This window comes from Oxyura jamaicensis, chromosome 2, assembly GCF_011077185.1.
Source record: "Oxyura jamaicensis isolate SHBP4307 breed ruddy duck chromosome 2, BPBGC_Ojam_1.0, whole genome shotgun sequence".
Lineage (NCBI taxonomy): Eukaryota > Metazoa > Chordata > Aves > Anseriformes > Anatidae > Oxyura > Oxyura jamaicensis.
The window spans coordinates 26,340,304-26,359,863 of record NC_048894.1 but is presented as its reverse complement, the minus strand read 5'-3'; the positions used below and the strand labels follow the sequence as shown (position 1 = coordinate 26,359,863).

General features: G+C 39.3%; 1 protein-coding gene across 3 annotated transcripts in view; it reads left to right on the top strand.

Moving 5' to 3' along the window:
- Nucleotides 1-19,432: 19,432 nt before the first annotated feature.
- The window catches only part of SLC25A13 (solute carrier family 25 member 13), a 99,199-nt gene continuing 99,071 nt past the window's right edge, over nt 19,433-19,560 (top strand). Inside the window, exon 1 of one of the 3 annotated variants that reach the window (XM_035317344.1) lies at nt 19,433-19,549. In XM_035317344.1, coding sequence (XP_035173235.1) covers nt 19,538-19,549 — 12 coding nt within the window. In that variant the 5' untranslated portion in view covers nt 19,433-19,537. The remainder of the gene's footprint in view (nt 19,550-19,560) is intronic. The other 2 variants (XM_035317345.1, XM_035317343.1) reach the window with 2 other exon arrangements.

Sequence of the window (19,560 nt, the reverse complement as noted above, 5' to 3'; positions counted from 1 at the left end):
ATGAGAGGGAGATGTGCCCTAAATGATCCGGGACTGGGCATTTTCCTGCTATCTTTCCACCTTTCCTACTTTCCTACACGCACACACAAAGCCTTTGGGTGTAAATATGTACCCCCTTTTAAAAGGCATCTTGAGTCTGCTCTGCAAATAGGTAGCTTCCTAACGATTTTAGAGCACCAAAACCTACCGTTAGCTTCTTACAACACAAAGCAACTTTTATGGAGGATAGTCAGAGAGGCAGAGCATTACCTGAGGACATTACCTAATTTCAATTCTTTCTCTCATAACTTTTCTGCATGACCTCAGGACATTCTCTTAGGATAAAATTTCCAAGAGGGATTTGGACATTAAGCCCAGATCTATAAAAGGGCTTATGTGATTAAAATGGAACTTAGGGAGGTTTTAAGTACCTATGACCGAGACTGCAATCTTGCCAATTCCTGCTCAACTACAGATTAACCTCAGAGGCACCTAAAGAACACACAGGTCTGAATTTTTATATTTTCTTAAAATGTTTTAGAGGCAAAAGGCACTGCTCTGGGCATGCAAAAGACATAAAGACACCCATTCTGAAGCACACAAACTTCCTAAAGCTGCATACATGGAAAAGAAATGCCTAAGGAAAGGCCCGGTGGTTTGGCTACAGGAACTGAGCACCTCTGTTTTCTTCTTATTATGGGTTTGTAAGTGATAGGGACTTTCAATTAACAAGGAATTAACAAGGTTATGATACTCAAATATTCCCGTGCCTAATATTTTTAAGTGTAGAACAGCCCCAGGAAATGTTAGTGTTATTGCTACACTGTGATAAGCGCTGGAATTGCTGTGAAACAACCACCTTAATATTCTGTTTCTTCTCTGAAATTCCAAAGAATATGGGCATGAGTGTTTCCTTTTTTCTTAAGCTATTAAATCAAATTTGTCAGAAAAAAGTAGAGCAAACAAGTATCCATGTCAAAAAAGAGTGAGTCTTCAAGAATCTTTCAACATCTGAGTGGTATGTTTGTTGTGCTAATGTGACAGTTATTTGCTCAGTTCTGCACTGGTCACAAGAAATGATACATATTGTAGTTTTTAGGAAATTATTACACTTTTCAAAATGTTTTATTGGCACGCTGGTCTGCAGGACCTGCACAAAGGATAGAAATCTCAATGTTGCAAATATCCTACTGATATGAAGGGTTATTGACCTCTGTCACAATAAATAAATAGATAAATAAAAAAAATCTTAAAATTGAAACATTTCTTTTCAAGCTCACATATTTAAAGATGGTGGGTTTTTCTGTTGTTGTTTGTTTTCTAGGTAGTTGTTTTACTAGGAAATAAACTATATTCGTTATTTTATGGATTATTTTCTCCCTGTTTAGAATTGTTTTGTGCAAAGTAGTTTACATAACTCTTAACAAAGGATCTAAGGATCTTTGGGAATCATTTTTCTTTGGGAGCTGTTTCATGGTCTCACAGACTTTTCTGCTTGGAACTTACTCTTGTCATTCTCAAAAAACATCATTTGTTAAAATAATCACATTAATTTTTAATCCTTGCAACCATTCCCTTCAGAGGCTTTTCAAGGTAACAGGCAATGCTTAATCCACTGCTTAATCCTCCTCTGTTGGGCCTCTTCTGCAGCCACTCACACATGCTAGCTATCTTATCCATTTGCTCCCCTGGCTTTCTAGCCCTAAGTGACCAGTGTGAGAATAACACAAGAGGGTTCTAGCGCTGAGCTTCAGGCCAGGCAGCTCAAAAAGCTGGTAAACCTACCCGTTGGTGTGATTTGCTGGTACTATAAGCAAGAGGAGCAGTATACCTGGGGGGACACCTCCACATGAGACTTCTTACTCTTCTCACACCTACTTCTTTTTTGCATGCTCTCTGCAGGATTTCTCCTCCAAGAACTCTGAGGAAAAAGAAGCAGCAGCTTGATAACGCGCAACATTTTGCACTGCAAGTAATTCAGACTAAATCATTGCTAAGCCCTGTTTTATCTTAAATATTTTTGCCTACTTTTTGCTAGCTTAAGTAGCTCCTGCCTGCATGCCTTCCTGTTTAGCCACTCTCAACTGGCTGCCTTGGCTCTGCTGGGAAGACTTTTCGGCTCTCTGTGTGTACTGAGTTGGTTGTTTGGTTTGCAGGGTTTTCCATATCTGAGCTCAGCTGTGTGGTTTGTTTAGCTCTTGGAGACTGGGGTTGGCCATTTGAATTCCTAGGTCTTGTGTGTCTGAAGTAAACCGGTTTGGTTTTACAAAAATATTCTACAGTATGACAGCCTCTTGAATAGTAAATCAGTGTTCAGCAGTGATGACAGACAGTATCCACAGGAATTGGGTAATCAATGGAGACACAAGTAATTGGCATGTTAATGGTAAAAGAATTAACTCATTCTAGGAACGTGAATGACATAGATTCCTGAATGGTACTTTTACTTTTTTTTTTCTTTTTTTTTTTTTTCTTTTTTTTTTCAAAAAGGTTGTGATGTCAGTATCGATAGTTGGCCCGTAGAATATTAGCCTAATGGAAATACTAGCAACGGCTGGGTCCCTCAGGGAAGAAAACAATCCATCACGTGGAAACATAATGGCAAATCAGTTACAGTATAATAAAAACAACATATACTTAAAGACTAAAGGTTTATTTATATGTTACAATTACTACAGAACCTCTTAATGTATAATTACTAATCACTTAATGAAGTGTTTGGATTTTGAGCCCTCTTGATGACAGCAAATTAAGACCTTTTGGAACTGGAAGTTCTTTGGGGCAGGCACCTGTTTTTGAGAACGGGCATGCATACAGTGTTGCACTGTTAACACCCAGATCTGTGCTTAGGGTGGCTCAGTAATGTGAACAGTCGGTAAGCGTAGATCGCTGAGGCACTCAAGATGAAGAAGAAGGTCTTGCCTTCTAAAGGGTCTCATGGTATGTAACAGCTGGGTTATATACCACGGTAAGCCATGTACAACTGTCAGATACATTGCAAGGTGTGACATTTATACCTGTGTATCATTTTTCACTGACCAGTCGTAGCATTATTTTTCCCTTAAAAAAAAAAAAAAGATATTTATCATAAAATATATACATTTTAAAAAGTGTCTGAAATGACCTAATTTTAAAATGACATGACTATACACACCTTGCCAATAAGAAAGTATTGATAGAAACAAACAGTTAAATTCAGTTTTGTTGTTTTCCATAAATTAGGCTGACAAGAAAAGGCTAACTTCTGTTTCTAGCTTTCCATGGAAGAGGAGATGCTGGTTTAGTCAGGAGCTGTGCTTCCTTTACTGTAAGAGTCCTCTGTTACACATAAATTAGTCTGTATAAATAAGAACTACACTTGAGAAAGTTACTCCAAAAGTACTGGGCTGCTGATATCTGACAGTCATTCAGCCAGTGGGAGGAAAGATGTATAGCGCTGTCGTTTTTCACAGAGGGAACAAAGGGACATGCTAAGTTACCACGGCTCTTCTTTGTTGATGTTGGACACTTATTCTGGACAAAGTGATCCAGAGGAAGATAAATAAAAAGACTTTGATTTTTCAAAATAGTGACTTTGAAATGGCCGGAAAAGAAAAATAAAGAAAGCCAGTACCATGTTACCACATGCCAGGAGACAGTGGTAAGTTTTTATTTTTATAGCACATTCTGGAAAACATCAGGGAAGGAAAAATAATCATAGAATCACATAATTATAATCCTCTATATTAAGAAATAAAATACATCTTTATATCACTTCTCTTATGTCATATTTTAGACCCTTTAGTATATTTTTGATAATTAACAATACTAAAAATTAAAGAGATTAGTGAAAAAAGAAATGTAAAATACATCTGCATTTTGATGGAAGGAAACTATAATAGTAAATCTGTCTCAGTTCCTGAGCTTATACCTTCCAAAGTGATCTTTGTTGTTTCTGTTGGCTGTAGTGGGCCTCTGGAAACACGGGAAGCTCTCCCCACGTGTTTGAGTGCAGGATTGAGACTTCATGTGGTAGGTCTTTGAATGTTCATCACTTTACACAGAAAAGGCTCTGGTCTACTGGTTACCACACTGTAACCAATGCAAGACTAAAAAAAGGGAAAATGGAATAACTGCATCATTTTCGTCCTCACGTCCAAAATAGTAAGCCCACTAAAATGGCAGATATATTATATAGTTGCTGTTAGTTTACAGTGGAAGTTGCTTTGGGACTTTTGTGGAACCCTTAAATCTTTCTTCTGTGGTTTATAAAAAGCTTTACTAGCCATGCAATCCTGAATGACCTCTGTAGACCTCAGTGGACTACCTATGTAGGTTCTTCTGACCATGCTGGAGACCATTTTGTCATTGCCTTCAAGGTCTTATATGTGAAAGGCTAGCTGGCCCATGCTGTCAAACCAGTCTGGTATTTCATAATGCTGAACACCTTTGAAAATTGAGTGCATCTTGTAAATAGGAAAAAGCAGTAGCCAAGGTTTCTTGAGGCCGGGGAAGAAATAAGCCGAACTGGGGCTGCACAAGACTCATGGCTACAAATGTCTCATCTGAGGTGAAGTAATGACAGAAAGGCCAATGTGTGCCTCAAGCAGGTGTATCACGCCAGTTCTTCATTACTGAACACAGACAATGATAATTATCTACTGACAATTCCACAGAAAGATACCACTTATGTATCAATGCAAAGGTTATTCTTACACAGCAAGATGTGTAAGATACAAAGGTTATTCTTACACACCACAAGTTACTGCAGGTTGAGAAATGCCTGCATGCTCTCACCAAGCTAACTCAGATGTCAAAAGCAATAGGATATTTTTCAGCATTGATGATGGCAGTACGACATCCCTGCCCCCTGAGAATGGCTCAAACCCAACCAGGAAGGAATGAAAACTGTGACCAAAGGAACAAACACTCCATGGAAGAGATTCTCAGTGATTTTCAAAGACATAGACAATGACAAGTAGATCTCTAACATTAATGCAAGCTTGCCATTTTGCCTTACATATAAATACATAAAATATTCTAAAAATCTTGCTGATTAATTATATCACACCTAATACTGAGGGCCCAATCTCCACTGGAGCCACTGCTATTAATATAGAATGAATGAACAGTAAGACCAATAACTAAGAACAGCTGAAGTCCTATACTGGTGTATTCAAATATTAATAACCCATGGGCTTTAGGAAGAAGAGAAACCAAAGAGGTCATAAAGTTAAAGGCACTTTCAAAGTAACGCAGAAGTTTGAAACTGAATCGAAGTCTAAAGAGGCAATGAGGAGATAAACAGCACATCCAAAAGAGGGAAAAATGGTGAAGTAATATAAAAAGAGAAGTTCTTATCTCAGAATGTATGCATAGCACTACAGTCTTTCTATCTAAGGCAATATGGCATTCTTATTACTCAAAAGTAGTCATTATTTCAAATCACAATAAAAATACCCACAGCACAGTTTTAATGAAAAAAAAAAAAAAAAAAAAAAAACAGCCCAGAAAGGAAAAATCACTGGAGACAAGTTATCTTCTCTTGGCTCCAGCAGCATTTTCTAAAATCCAGACACAAATTGTGGGCTCAACACAGTTTTATTCTAGTAAATGTAACAGGATCAGATCCTTAGTATTCATGACAAAAAAAAAAAAATAATAATTCTTTTGGACTTCTACTGACTACCTTAATGCAGCAGCATTTTGTAGTAGTGTGTTCTAAAATGTAATTATGTGCAGTGGAAAAGGCCATCTCTTTTTGTAGTTTTACATTTATTGCCTTTCAATTTCTTTGAAAAGCAGTCTGTTCTTGCATTTTTGAGAAAGCAGAGCCTACCAAACTCATTTTTTGCTAAAAACAATCCTTTTCTTACAACATAAATACCACCTTCTTAGTGAAGGAAACACCTTCAGTTGTTTTCTATGCCCCCTCAGACTCTTCTCCACCCTCTAACAACTGCTGACCTCTCTTTTGTTTGGTTTCACTTGATCAGTGCTTTGAGATTAACGTGATGGAAATCAAATCTGATTCTACAGGCAGATACCCACAAATGCAACTGTATCAGAACTGTCACAATTGTTTACTGCTATCATTCCAATTATATTATAAGACCTATTATCTGCTTTCATTCTTAATAACCTACCCTGCTGTTTGCTTTTGCTTTGTTTTCTCCCTGATGGACTTTGATGTTTATAATAGGATGCTGAAAGCAGTCTAAGGAATCTAGGTGAGATGGAAAGGGGTAAAAGGAGCAGGTACCCTTTTGCAACAATTTTCTGCTTTTCCCTTAATCTCACAAAGTGTTGTACACCAGTCTGTACGGAGAGAGAGGAAGTAGACAGGCCAGTGCTTAAAATACATCCTTCCTACTCACCATCACTCCTTTTTCTGTTTCGTTTTGTTTTTCTTTTTTTTTCTTTTTTATTTTTTTCTGTAGACCCAAAGGACTTAAGTTCACAAACTTTTGAAGGGATTTCCTCACTATTCCTTCCATGCATATTTCTTCTTTCCTCTAAAAGGAATTCCTACAGATGTCGAGTTTCAGCTAGCCATAGCTGGAAACAGTCAAAATATACTCAGACATAAGCAAAAGAAAATTCAGGTGTAATATTATGAATATTTTTCTAATACAAGAATTTATTGCTGCTTCCAAGAAAAATGCTGAAATCTGTATCACCTGGATCCTGGATCCATTCCAGTGAGACTGGACAAACCAGTAAGAAACACACTGAATGGTCTTGTCCATAGGATGAAAATGACTTAAATACTCTGCTATCTTCCATTTCTGTGACTTATAAAAGACAATTTTTAGACAAGTAGACATGATCCTGTATATGAATATGGATCTGTCACAAAGCTCATAGCAACTGCTCAGAGTTAGAGCTCACGGTTATCTAGCTGAAGAGACATTTCTGTAAGTTGCTCCCTGAATCAGATATGACTATGGGAGCAGCTGAGTGGAGAAGGAGAGTGATGACACCTCTGTGACTGCATTCTCATAGCCAGTGGCTGACCACCATCAATGCCAGAACATAAAGTGTGGGTAAATTATCCACTTTACTAAATGCTGTAGACTGTATACAGGGATTGGATCAATGGCTTATTTCTCTTTGGAGTCTTCCCCACTCCAGCAAATGATCTGGTTGACTTCAGAAGGATTCTAACTCACATGGATCAAGGCCACCAGATCTGCTCCTGGAGAGTGTGAATAGTTTCCTTAATGAAATCTTACCCCGGGGCATCATTAATTTTAATTTGAATTCTAAGCATTTGCTTATGCTGTCATACATCTTTTGGTAGAAATTGCCTGCTTGGGACCTTAAGGATAATACACGTCACAAAACCATCCCATCAAGTAAACATGTTTGTGACCTGAATCTACTTTTGCTTTCTAAAGGCTAGTTTGAGAGAGACACAAAACCTCAGACTCCTTCTGGTTCATTCATTGCAATTGTTGTTCGTAGCTGTGGTTGTTTTCCTTTGGACACTCATTCCCCTTTTCCTGCTCTGTGGCCTGTTTTGCACAGTTCACTCACTCAGGCCACGGAAATAGCTTCCCTCAGAAAACAACACTGGAGATCTGCAGCTTTAAAATGTCACGGTGGTACAGAAAAGACTGCAGAAAAACATTCAGGGAAAAAGATGAGTTTTCAGAAATGCTCTTCAGCTTAAAAAGTGGCCCTTTACATAATGGGGTACGCTGAAGATAAACTGAATTTCTCAGAGCTGTATATACTTCTATGTAATGAATGTACTTTTTGTGTTTATTTGCTTCGCGTTAATGAGTACTAGAATTTACAGTTGATGGCAGAGACTTCAGGTTAAAATTAGAGCACTGTATTGTTTTGTTTCTTGGGGAGTAGTGAATATTATACAACTTATAATTATTTATAATTAAATTTATTTACAATTTATTTATAATTAACCAATTAAATCTGTCTGTTCAGCCTTTGGCTTATTCTTGACTAAATGTGTTCTTCAACAGCAGTAGCCTTAACATTTTTTTTTTCTGTGTATCTATTCACAATCTTTTCCCTCAGCTTCCAGCTAATCCAGCATGACTGTCACAACCTGAACCGAGAATTTCCCCCAGGAGAACAGAAGAAAGCAGTCACTTATATGTGACTTCCACTCCTGAGAACTGTAAGAATACACTACAGCATGTGATAACTTCAGTTCCCCCTAAAAATCAGTGGTGTATATTGCCATGCAATCTATTTTCTTGACTTACTCAATAATAGGACTGTGCAAACCTAAAGGTGGGATCTGTGATCCTCATTAGCACTGACTTCCAAATTCAGGAGCAGCATCATTATTGCCAACTAAGTTATTTATCCTTTAGGGTACTGGTCGTCATGAATGGCACAGATCGAATTCCCTGAAAAAATAATAATAATAATAAAAAAGAAACAGTGTACCTCTACAGATTTCAACCACGAATGTTGAAATAAGACCTGTGGTCTATTAGATTTGTTGTTCAATCTGGGACTGGAACTTCTGCATCAAAAGTTGCATGCAAAGTTTTTGTTTTTCCCAGCAGTGTAGAATTCATATTTCTTTTGCATTTGCAAATACAAATTTGCAGCCCATTCACACCCTACATCTACAATTAATTCTAAATTACTGATACAATAATAATACAGGATGCCCTCTGAAGCAAAAGACAACAAAGAAATCAGTGATGTACTGTACTAATCCAATTTCTAGTTGGAATGCTTTTTAATGGTATGCAATGACATCCACAACTGTCAAAAACAGTTTTGGTTCAGAGACTTTGGTTCTACCTTGCCAAAGTAAATATTTTTATCTGTTCTAATTTCTCTCATTCTCTATGGACCAGTATACCTCTGTATGAGGCTTTACCGTGTCTTATCAATGATTGTTTCAAGCAATGTCAAGACTGTCTACACAGCCCATTTTGTGCAGCCTTTTGCCCTTCTAGAAGAGTGAGAATATGAAGCATTTTAATTTGGACAAAAATACTTTTTTTTCTCTGAGGTGTTTTTTTTAACTTCTCTATTTCTTCCAAGCAGGTGGGATCTTCCATCTATCATTTAGATACAACAAGCAATCATTTATTTTTCTGTTGTTGCACCGTTTCTAATTGTACCTATTTACATTTTATGTGTCAGAAAAGAATGCAATTAAACGTCCATCAAGAAAAAAAAAAGGGATTACACAAATAACTTATTTATCATAAAATGCAAGATAAAGTTTTATTTTTCTGGCATTTTCAATTATAAAATCTTATTTTCAATTGCTTATATATTAACCCATCAATCTGGCCAAGCAACTTGCATGCTAACTGGCTAACTCATGGTGAAATTTTTATGAACGTTTTAGCAAAAATTACCCAGTAATTTGGGAGAACAAGAAAATAAGAATGTTAGTTTCAATGCTAGAAAGTTTTCAGAAAGTTAGCTGTGGCATCCAACATACTTTGGAGCAGATGGACGCAGACTAATAGACTGCTAATGCTTGTATCAGTCAAGGATGTGCTCTTCTGTGCTTTTCATTATCTCATGCCACTGAAATATACTGCAAAATATGAAAACTTTGGAAAATGTGAAATCTGCAAATTCTTAGTAATGTTTTGCTCAGGGTTGGTACCTAAATTCTTCAAATACTTGCTCTAAATGGAGCCAGCAGCTGAGGGCTGCAGGCTCTCTGCACTCCCATGGAATGACTATTCTTTGTTACCATAGGCTTACACAGCACTTAAGATCCAAACTAATATTAGGGAGCTTCTGTTCTGCTTCTAGTGCACAAAAGAGGACAAAATGGCTCAATTAGGGCACAGGAGAAACAAGTAAGAACTGTTGTGTTGGGAAACACTAGCAGAGTATGCAGGAAGAAAACAGAGACTGAGAATAGGAGCCATTGAAAAAATGTAAAGGAATTGTCAAATAATTTCAAGCATTGGGATAAGAAGAAAACTAGAACTGAAGAGGGATGAGGTTCCAAATATGAGGATTAGAAATGAGTTGGAGCAAGGAAGGTGCTCACTGGCAGAGAGAATGCAATGAGGACCAAGGAGAGAAAGGCAATCAGCCTGAGAAAGGGTTTCATGAGTAGCTGAGGCCATAGAACATCTGCTGGGGAAAGACCAAGCCATGAAAAGGAGGAAGACTGGATGATGAGACTGGGACAATACACGAACAGGAGGTAGTAGATAAAAGGCCAGTGTGGATCTGTGTGACTGGGAAATAAATAAATAAATAAATAAATAAATACAAGCATTGGACTACTGTACCTACAAGAACTGGAATATGTTAATGTGTCCAATTATCCCAAATTTTATTTTCTGCAGAACAGCAAAATGTGACAGAAACAATTACAATCAGTAGCCACCAAGCAACTGGAGAGCACCATCATTCCCTTCTGTAGGTATTTCTGAAAATTCCGCTGGCTGTCCCGTACCCTGCTGCAAGCCACACTGAGAATCTGTTCAGTGTCCTACGTACCTCTCGGATGAAGGCCTTTGAGGCAAAGGAATGCCAATTTATGTCTTAAAACCTTGGCTGAGCTATGAACTAAGCTCCTCAGCTCTTACAGGAATGGGTCAGGTGAGGACATGAGCAGTGACGTTGCTCTGAGTGCCTGTATAAGAAGGCTTCTGCGGGGCTCTTGTGCCACTATAATCTATTTAAGAAAATAAAATTTAAAAAATAAAATAAAAATAAAAACACCACAGTTTTGCGGTCACATTCCCTACTATTTCACCATCCTTTCATGCATCTGATCCAGGAATTTAGGATCTCTCTTTAGGCAGCACTAGAGGGGCTATGAAAAAGACCTGACTAGGCATTTTGGACACTTGAACAGAAGCTAGATGCAGGTCGGTTACGTAAAGGCAGCCAGAGGCACTGAGCTCTGCAGAGCTGGCAAGAGAGCTTGGGATCACCTTCTGATACATAGCAAGCAGCTGACAAGTAATGATTAACAGACTCCAAATATCAACTTTAGACCATGTAGCTGTGGTCAGAATAAATGGTTCATGTTAATGATTTACATAAGCCTTTCAATGTCAGTGCACTGAGGTAAGTATCTTTCATTTTAGTAAGGAGACTGAAGAGCCTGAAGGGAAACTGAAAGTTCAGCTGTTGTGGTACTTGACCTAAGTACCTAACATTTCTCCCTGAAACATAGAGTGGTATCTCAGTGGTATCTCAGTGGTATCTCAGTGGTATCTTAGAGTAGTATCTTAGAGTGGTATCTCCCTGAAATATAGAGTGGTCCGGGCTTAGCTGCTTCTACATAACCACTCGTGGAATATATTCTTCCCACTGGAGAGAAGGCTCTGACTTGGACTAATAAGACTTTCATAAGATTTGATTAGTTAAACTATTAAAACTCATCTCTGATGCCTACAGCTTAACTTAAAATGCACCAATGCAAAATGAAATAGACAATCCCACAAAAGCTGATCTTATCTCATTTTCTCGGTTCTTGTACAAAAAGCACCAGACGATGGGCTCTGCAACAGGCCCTGCAGACTCAGGCCCTTCAGAGAAAAGAGGAGAGCATGCCCTGCAAATGAAGGCTATTTCTGCCCATGTCCATCTTTGGCAGGGTTTAGTCTTCTACTTCATACTGAGCACAACAAAGGAATAGAGAAAAGGCTGTCAGTTTGCTTAGTTTTAAGGGCAAATAAACCAAGGCCCTAATCCCCACTATATAACCAGGAACTCTTTCAGTACCAACCCCAGCCTGACAGGATAGGAGATAAGTGTTGCATAAGAAGTGTCATTTTGCAACTGCCCAAAGCCAAGGAGTCTCAAAGATGCAACTATGAGATTTCCAGCTGCTAAGTGCTATGCTGTACGAGTTTCTGAACAATATAGCAATACTAGCATGCTCCTTCAGGTGTTCCTTAAAGCTGGAATTCCTGCCCCAGGCCTTCCTATTAAGCAAACAGCCATAGTCTTCTTGAGTTCCAAATGTTCCTCAGGTTCAGCTTCTGCGGGGACCTCATCAAGTCCAGTCTCAAAGTCAAAAATGGAAGTGAGTGAGTGCATGGCCAAAGACAATGCCAGCCCCTTATGGAAGAACAACCAGCTTGTATCTCTTGGCTTGTGACTATCACCTTAGTTTCTGAGTTGTGGCCTAGCAATCAAGAAAGGTGTCGCTTTCAAACAAAAGTTGCGCAAGTTCCCTCAATCAATATACTCCACCTATTTGCATTAACTGGCTGAATCTAGGAATGACTCTCGTGGTGATTTCATGCACTCTGCACTGAAAGGGAAATGCCAGTAGAGTCAAGTACACAGAACTCGGGTGCATTTTATGATACTTCTCCAATGCTCCTACAGAAGCCCAAGTTAATAGATTCCCTCACCATGGACACCTCAGCAATGTACACTTGAGTCACTGTATTAATATAAACAAGCAGAGCAGTACGTGAAAAAGATTTTCTCTCCACTGCAGCAGAGACAAATTTATTTATTTTTTCCTTTTGCAGGTTTCCCTTTGTCCCTGGAAAAAGACTCTTTGCTGACTTCTGTCTGACTAGCCCTGTCACTACAGTAGAAGCAGTGGAGGAGATAAGCTAGATCCCTTTCTGCTTCATACATCACTACCTGCCCACAAGATCCAATACTGGATAAATCATATTCTCAGATGGGAATTTACCTGTTGATTTCAGTAAGCATAGCAATGTTTTTTCTGTATTTATTGTTTAAATCTTTTTTCCAGCAGAAATAGTGGCTAAACACAAACAAGATGTCTGTTGCAGTCCAACTGTCCCAAACTCGACTGAATGTCCCTAAAATCTCCCTTCCGTATGGAGAGCGTGAACGTTCAGCTGGAGAAGCTCTGGGACACTGAACACAAAAGTTGCATGACACATTTTACACCACTGATCACACAATTCATCCTGAAGCATCATGCCTGCTTCTGAAGAGTGAAACCATAGATCCAGATGGTTTCTTCCCACCTCCCCAAGGCTTACTCCAGCCACACCGAAAACAGCAACAAACAAAACTAAAAAAGAGGAAAGAAACAAGCAAAACAAACAAGCAGAGCCACTGAGAAAGTCTGGTTTCCTGTGGATTCTTCTGAAGTTTAAGAGATCAGTAACTGGACTGACGTATTCCCCTGTGGTTAGACTTTTGTAATCTGTTCTTGGATATGGATTCTTTGGAGTCTATTAAGAGATGAACTTACAATGTAGTCTATTCTTCAGTGGAAGCAATAAGACGCCTTTATTCTTTATCAGGCTGCTGCTTTTTACAAAATCTGGAGGAATTTAATACCTCTGAGACTGCTACTTTTCTCTCAGTCCTGGTTGAAACTGGCTAAAAGCTGACTTTTGACCAGATACATAAAAAGCAATGTGATCATATAAACTGCTTTTCTTTGGTTAGCAAATAAAAAACAAGTGCTCAAAATAATTAGAAGTTATCATCATCTCTAGGTAAACACACTTGCTATCAACACTTCCAGTTCTGTAAGTAATTAAGAACCTTTTGAACTTTTGTCTTTATCCAGCTCATTTTAACAAAACTAATACCAAAAGCTGGGATACACTGATAATGGAGAGTTGTAAATACCTAGGTGGGTGATATTCCTGGAGTCTATGTAAAACTTTGAAACTAATGGAAAAGCTCCCGCTGGCTTTAATGGACTTTGAGCTAGACCACCTTTCTCGAGCTGTGGAAAAAGGCTAGCTCATACTGGGTCCTCTGGAAATGTGTACTTATAATTAATAAATGTTGCGTCTCCATGGAAAATATTAAAAAATAAATATTTTGGCTGGAAAACCGAAGAAAATACTCAATTCCAAGATGACCAAATGTTTATATTTTCAGACATGTAAATTAAAGCTAAGAGAAACTCAGTGCTTCGTACAAAACTTTGCAGAAGTTCCACTACTTTCTGAAGAGTCTTGGCTAACAAAAATCCAGCCATCCTCCTGCACACAATGTATGTACAGTGTGTACATACAGTGCAGACATCGACATATTTTGCAGCCATACACGTTGTATAAAGTGATGTCTAGTTTCATCTGTGAGGAAAGTCTGGCTGAAAGTAGTGTAGCAATTCCAATATGATAAAAATTCTGGTGAACTGACTTATTAATGGATTTCAACCTATCTTTTTAGGATAATACATCAATGCTTTAAATTCAAAATGTTTTGTTGATTAGGTTAAATGGCAAATTAATATATTGCATTGAAAATCTGATCTACTATTTTACAGTGATTGACAGATTTTTTATAATTTTATTCTCTTCATAAATGTTTCCAAATGGAGAAAATATAATTAAAAAACAAACAAACAAACAAACAAAAAAAAAAAAAAACTTGGTGTTGCAACTTTGCTTACTTAATAATTAAAATTACAAGTAAGAGAAGCTAGTTTACTCTTTGACAAACCTCACTCCTGTTAACTTCCATCTGTGAATAATGGCCAGTGAGCATGCACAGTGGCAGGTACAGATTGGATTTCGTGTAAGATGAAACAATTCTGCTGGCATTGTTAGAAGCTGGCATTTGCACTTATGCAAATTTTTTTTACTGGTTCAGAATAACAATGATTTAATGCAGCAGCATGGTTCAGTACTTGACATGCTGTTATTGTGTTTTAATCTGTTTTTTAAAAAATACTCCTTATGGAAAAAAAAAAGACAGGAAAAACATAGGTAACTCCTGTATCTATAATATAATTTACATTCTGTACTTAGCTTTAAAAATGGGGTAGTATTAGTACACAGTATGATAAATATTCTAGGCATATACAACTTGTGCTAGGTGATAAAATATTCTGAGCATGTCCTAAAATGATTCTCTCATCAGAGATGGCTTGTTACCTCCACCATCAGCAGATACTGATAATTAATCAACTGAAATGAATCTTTACAGAATAAACAAATCTGTTATACATGAAGGATGATTATGTTCTTTTGGCTGTGAAGATTTTTCATAACTTATTCATGCCAATGGTGTGCCTGAGTTATGAAGTATTTCTCACTTATGAAATAAATATAGCATCCTTTGTTTGTCATATTATCTCCTCTATTTTCTGGGCTTTACCCATGTAAATCAGCACAAATCTATCAGCTATGCTGATTTACACCAACAAAATTAACCCCCCTATTTGTAATATCGAGGGTTCTATCTCCTGAGTTGTTTTAGATGCATTTCTAAAACACAGCATTGGTGAAGCATTTTCAAATGTTCCATTTTAACAATAATCTATGTGTAAATGCCATAATCAGCCTAAGTCAGAATCATAGCCATCTCTCCCCAGCTTTGTGAATTCCACTGTCTCCTGGTAGACACAAGGCACTCAGTGGGGGACAGCGTCATAGTTTGAGATGGGAAAGACATGAAAATACACTACCATTTGTATGGGTTTTTAAATGAATCTACACTTAGTGGATATGTGCTGCTTTTATGCTCACTTTTCCTTGAACTATTTAAATGACCAGTTTGGTTTTTCACTCACAGGAACACTGATAAGACAATGAATTTTAAACAGGAATGTGAAAGTATTTGAAAATCTTACGTTCTAAGGGACAGGAAACAATATGTTTGGCCGACCTACTCAGCAATCACAGATAAACGGCAGGGTTTAAATTACAAATATGTGTGTGTTAAAAAAAAAAAAAAAAAAAAAAGCATTGACAATCTTCAGACAACATCATAAAATAACCTGAAGAACAGCAAATATATGTGAAGAAATCATGATCTGCTGTGAATATTCTGCAAAGAGAGAAAGGACTGTGAATGATTCATTCAGACTGAGTCATACTGGATTTTATTAGAAAATTCTCAGGGTTAGGCCTACTGTGTGAGCACAAATTCTTGGCTAAGATTCACTAGACTGATGTGCTAACTCACACCAGCCAGACGTCCTTCATTAAAAACAAAACAAAACAAAACACAAAGAAACTAAAAACAGGGGGGAAGAAAACCCACAACCAAACAACAACAACAACAAAATCAAACCCTTAACCTACGGAAGGAGATACTGCTTCATGTCTTTCCTAGAGGCTTCACTGAAGGAAAGGAATCAATAAAGGATTTTTAAGAACTATTCAAGCAAAATCTGCTCAGGAAAACCTTGAATCAATTGTGCTCATTTCTTTTGAAAGTTTAGGTCTTTGCCACAAGGAATGAGGCCCTTTGTTTATTCCTAGTAGAAGCTGTACTTACATGAAGACATACTTGGTGCAAGTTTTGTGGTAAGTTAATATGCGCCATACTATTCGTGCTACTGTATGCATAATACAACACAAAAGAAGCCATCTGGAAGAAAATTACTATGTTGTCAGGCAGACAGAAGGTATTCTGAGGAAAGCAGCTCAGTAATGGTCTTGAGGGTCTTGGGCCAGCCTTTGCTTTACCTTGGTCTTTCACTGAGGTACTTGGTGCACTCAGATTTTTCCAGATCAGATTTTCCCACATCCAGTTATTTACAGATCTTTACAGAACCAATACGAGACTTTCTTGCCTTTACTGCAATGCCTACAGCTTAGGCATCGAGTTGCCATCGCACAATCCAGAACATTGCAAGAGACATCATAGAAAGAATAATGAATGTCAGAGTAAGATGCAGAACAGGTAGTAGTCTGAGCTCTGCTTTATATTCAATAAAAAAAATGCCAATCATATGGCATAAACTTAGATCAGTCCTTTATGAAGACTAAAAAACCCTATGAGTACCAGGCTGTCAGTCTCTGCAAGTCTCTTTAATAAACTCAGCAAAATCCTAGGTGTCTATTAAGATACGGTTGCCCTGTTGCATAATAACCTACTACACACGAAGAAGTGAATCAGCTCTCATTCTCTTCTACAATTAAACAACCAAAGCCTAATTTTTCAGCTCAAAATGTATCTGGCCTCTGTCCATGTCTAGGCTGTGACTTACTCCAGAAACAAGCTACAGATCTTCCTGCAGAACCTGTCCACATATGTATAACAAACTCAAGATATCCTGTATCAGAAGAGGGCACAAGAAGGACCACAACTCTAGGTTGTGTCCTGCTGAAGAGAAGAGCCCGGGTGTGATTGTGTGCTGTGTCTTGTGACTATTATAAATAAGGACAGAAAAAGCCATTTATTCAGGAGACATGACCTCCTAACTTCTTCAAGAAATACTTACATATTTTGTGATGAAAACTGACTCAGAATTCTACCCTCATCACATCTTGCCATATAGAATAATCATGCTTCTCTCTGATCCAGCTGATCTTGGATTCTCTTCCATACAATGACACAGCTTCACTAAAAAGAATGATAAATGTCCCTCCTCTATTCCCCAGAGCAGTCTATGGTTTTGTGGTTAAAACATACTGAAAGGAATATGAAACATGGGTCTGAATCTAACCTAAGTCAACGGAGGACTTTGAAAACAAGTTGCTTATGCAGCCAAAGAGAATGCTGTAATCTACCACAGCCATATCACATGCCATTTCAAAAGCGAACATTAGCCTTCACTGCCTTTTATAGGAAGATAAAGAACTTGGGCCTGTGCATGTGCATTAGACGTGGACAGATACCTGCTGAAACCTTTATGCTGATTGCACTCAGGTTTTCACACAAGGTAGGCAATGACCTTCCAGCCTTGTCACGACCAAGACACTGCTGAAGGCTTGCTCAGGACTTCAGGCACTCGGAGCTCTGAAAGGTTGGGAAATGAAGTGCTAGAAGAGCTTGGGTGCTGTCACATTTAGAGAACAGTTGAAAGAGGCTTTCCAGAATCACTGCTTTTTATTTACTTCTTTGACTATTACCGCCAGTCTACTTGAAACATATGCAGGTTGTTTGTTTTTTTTTCCTTGATAATGGGCTCAAGACCATGTGACAGTATAACGTGAGAACTGTAGGAATTTTCTAAGCTGTCTCAGTTTTGAAAAAAACATCACATTGAAGCTTGTTTTCACAAAAATAAAGCTCAATAGGACAGACTTTCAGCCTTGCATCTAAATATCCTGGCTTCTGTATATTCACAAAATGTTATATTTGTATTCTAATACAATTGTTATGCTATTTTCTCTCTGTAAATTTTCCTTCCTTAGTGGCATTATTAAAATAATCTGAGATTGTTTTTGTTGTTTATAAATGGACTGCTATTATCTATTCATTTGTGACAAGGTGACAGTATTTATTCATCCAGTTGTTTGCAGATAGAAACTACATAATCTGTTCTTTGCGTTCACTTGAAAAGGTGTGGCTGGAGGAAGGCTCCAAGTCTGTTGTGTCCTAACTGCTGTTTTCTAGGTCAGAGAGAACTAGGAAGAAGGGAAAGGCTGGGCTTTCTCGGAGACAGCTGAGCACATGCAGCAGGAACAAGGATGCAGGACAGGCAGAAGATGGAGAGAACCCAGCAAGTGGGAGGGTTTGGCAACAAGCAGAAACTGGAAGACTGCTGAGAAGTAAAGGAGGTAAACTGTCAGGTCTCACAGGTGATGGAACAAACTTCTCAGGTACACAGAAGACTGCAACGTTTGCTGAAAATCAAAAAGTCATTAATTTATGGAAAACAAATGAAGTAAAAGAGCCATGCTCCAAAGATATATAGAGGGGAAGGGCAGATGAGTTTATGAATGCCTTTCATTACTCTGTTGTCTCACTCTAAGACAATTGATGGCAATCAATTAAAGGGTTAATTTCTCTGGTTTACATTATGTTAGTTTCAAGTGTGTGTCATGTTCTTGCGCTACCCACCTTTGGCCAGCCTAAATTTTCCCCAGGAGCCAGAGGCCACGAAGCCAGTGAGAACAGGCATCGTCAGGGCCAGCGATCGCTCTCATGGCGGCCGCGGGCCGGCGTGCCACACGGTGTGCTGCCAAACGCACCCTGACAGGCTGGCTGTAGGCAGCGTGCAGACCATCTGCCAGGCCGAGCAGGCCGTGCCCGTGGTCGTTCTGGGCAAGGCCGCTGATTCTCACTGGGGTGCTTGCATGTCACGTTCAGTGCCAGGCACTAAAACCATATCAGAGAAATTCGGTTGGTTCTCTTGCTCTCAGGGCATCTCTGACTAAAGTCTTGGGGTATGACAACTGAGCTAAACATCCTTCGACTAGCAGTCTGAGTCATGGGCAGGGAAAGCTTGGGACGGGAGAGCGGGGCTGCCGAGAGCAGTAACGCCAACATGGTGGCCACAGCACTGCACACCGGGACAGCATCCTTCAGCCGCTCATCCTGGCATCCTCCCTCCGAACACAGCCGAAAAATGTCCCGGGACTAAAAGCACGGGTCGGTAATGGACCAAAAAGTTACCGGGTCCTCTCTCCAGCGGCTGCCCGGGCTTCCCAGCCCCTCGGCAGCAGCGAGGAGCCCAATAAATCGGACGCCACACGCGAAGCCTGCGCTCCCTACGAAGACGGCGGTGAGCCTGAGGCGGCCCCCGCGGGCCCCGCTGGCCGGGGCAGCCCCGGGCCGAGCCGTGCAGGGCCGGGCCGGGCCGGGCCGAGGCGTGCAGCCAATGGGCCGAGCGCCGTGCCTGGCAGAGCGGTGACGGCCGGCGCTGGCGGGCTGGTGCGCAGGCGGGGAAGCTGCCTGCCGCGGTCGGAAGGGAAGGAGGGAGGGGAGGGAAGGGAAGGAAGGGGGTGGCTGCGCCGGGCACAGCATGGCTGCCAAGGTAAGGCACCG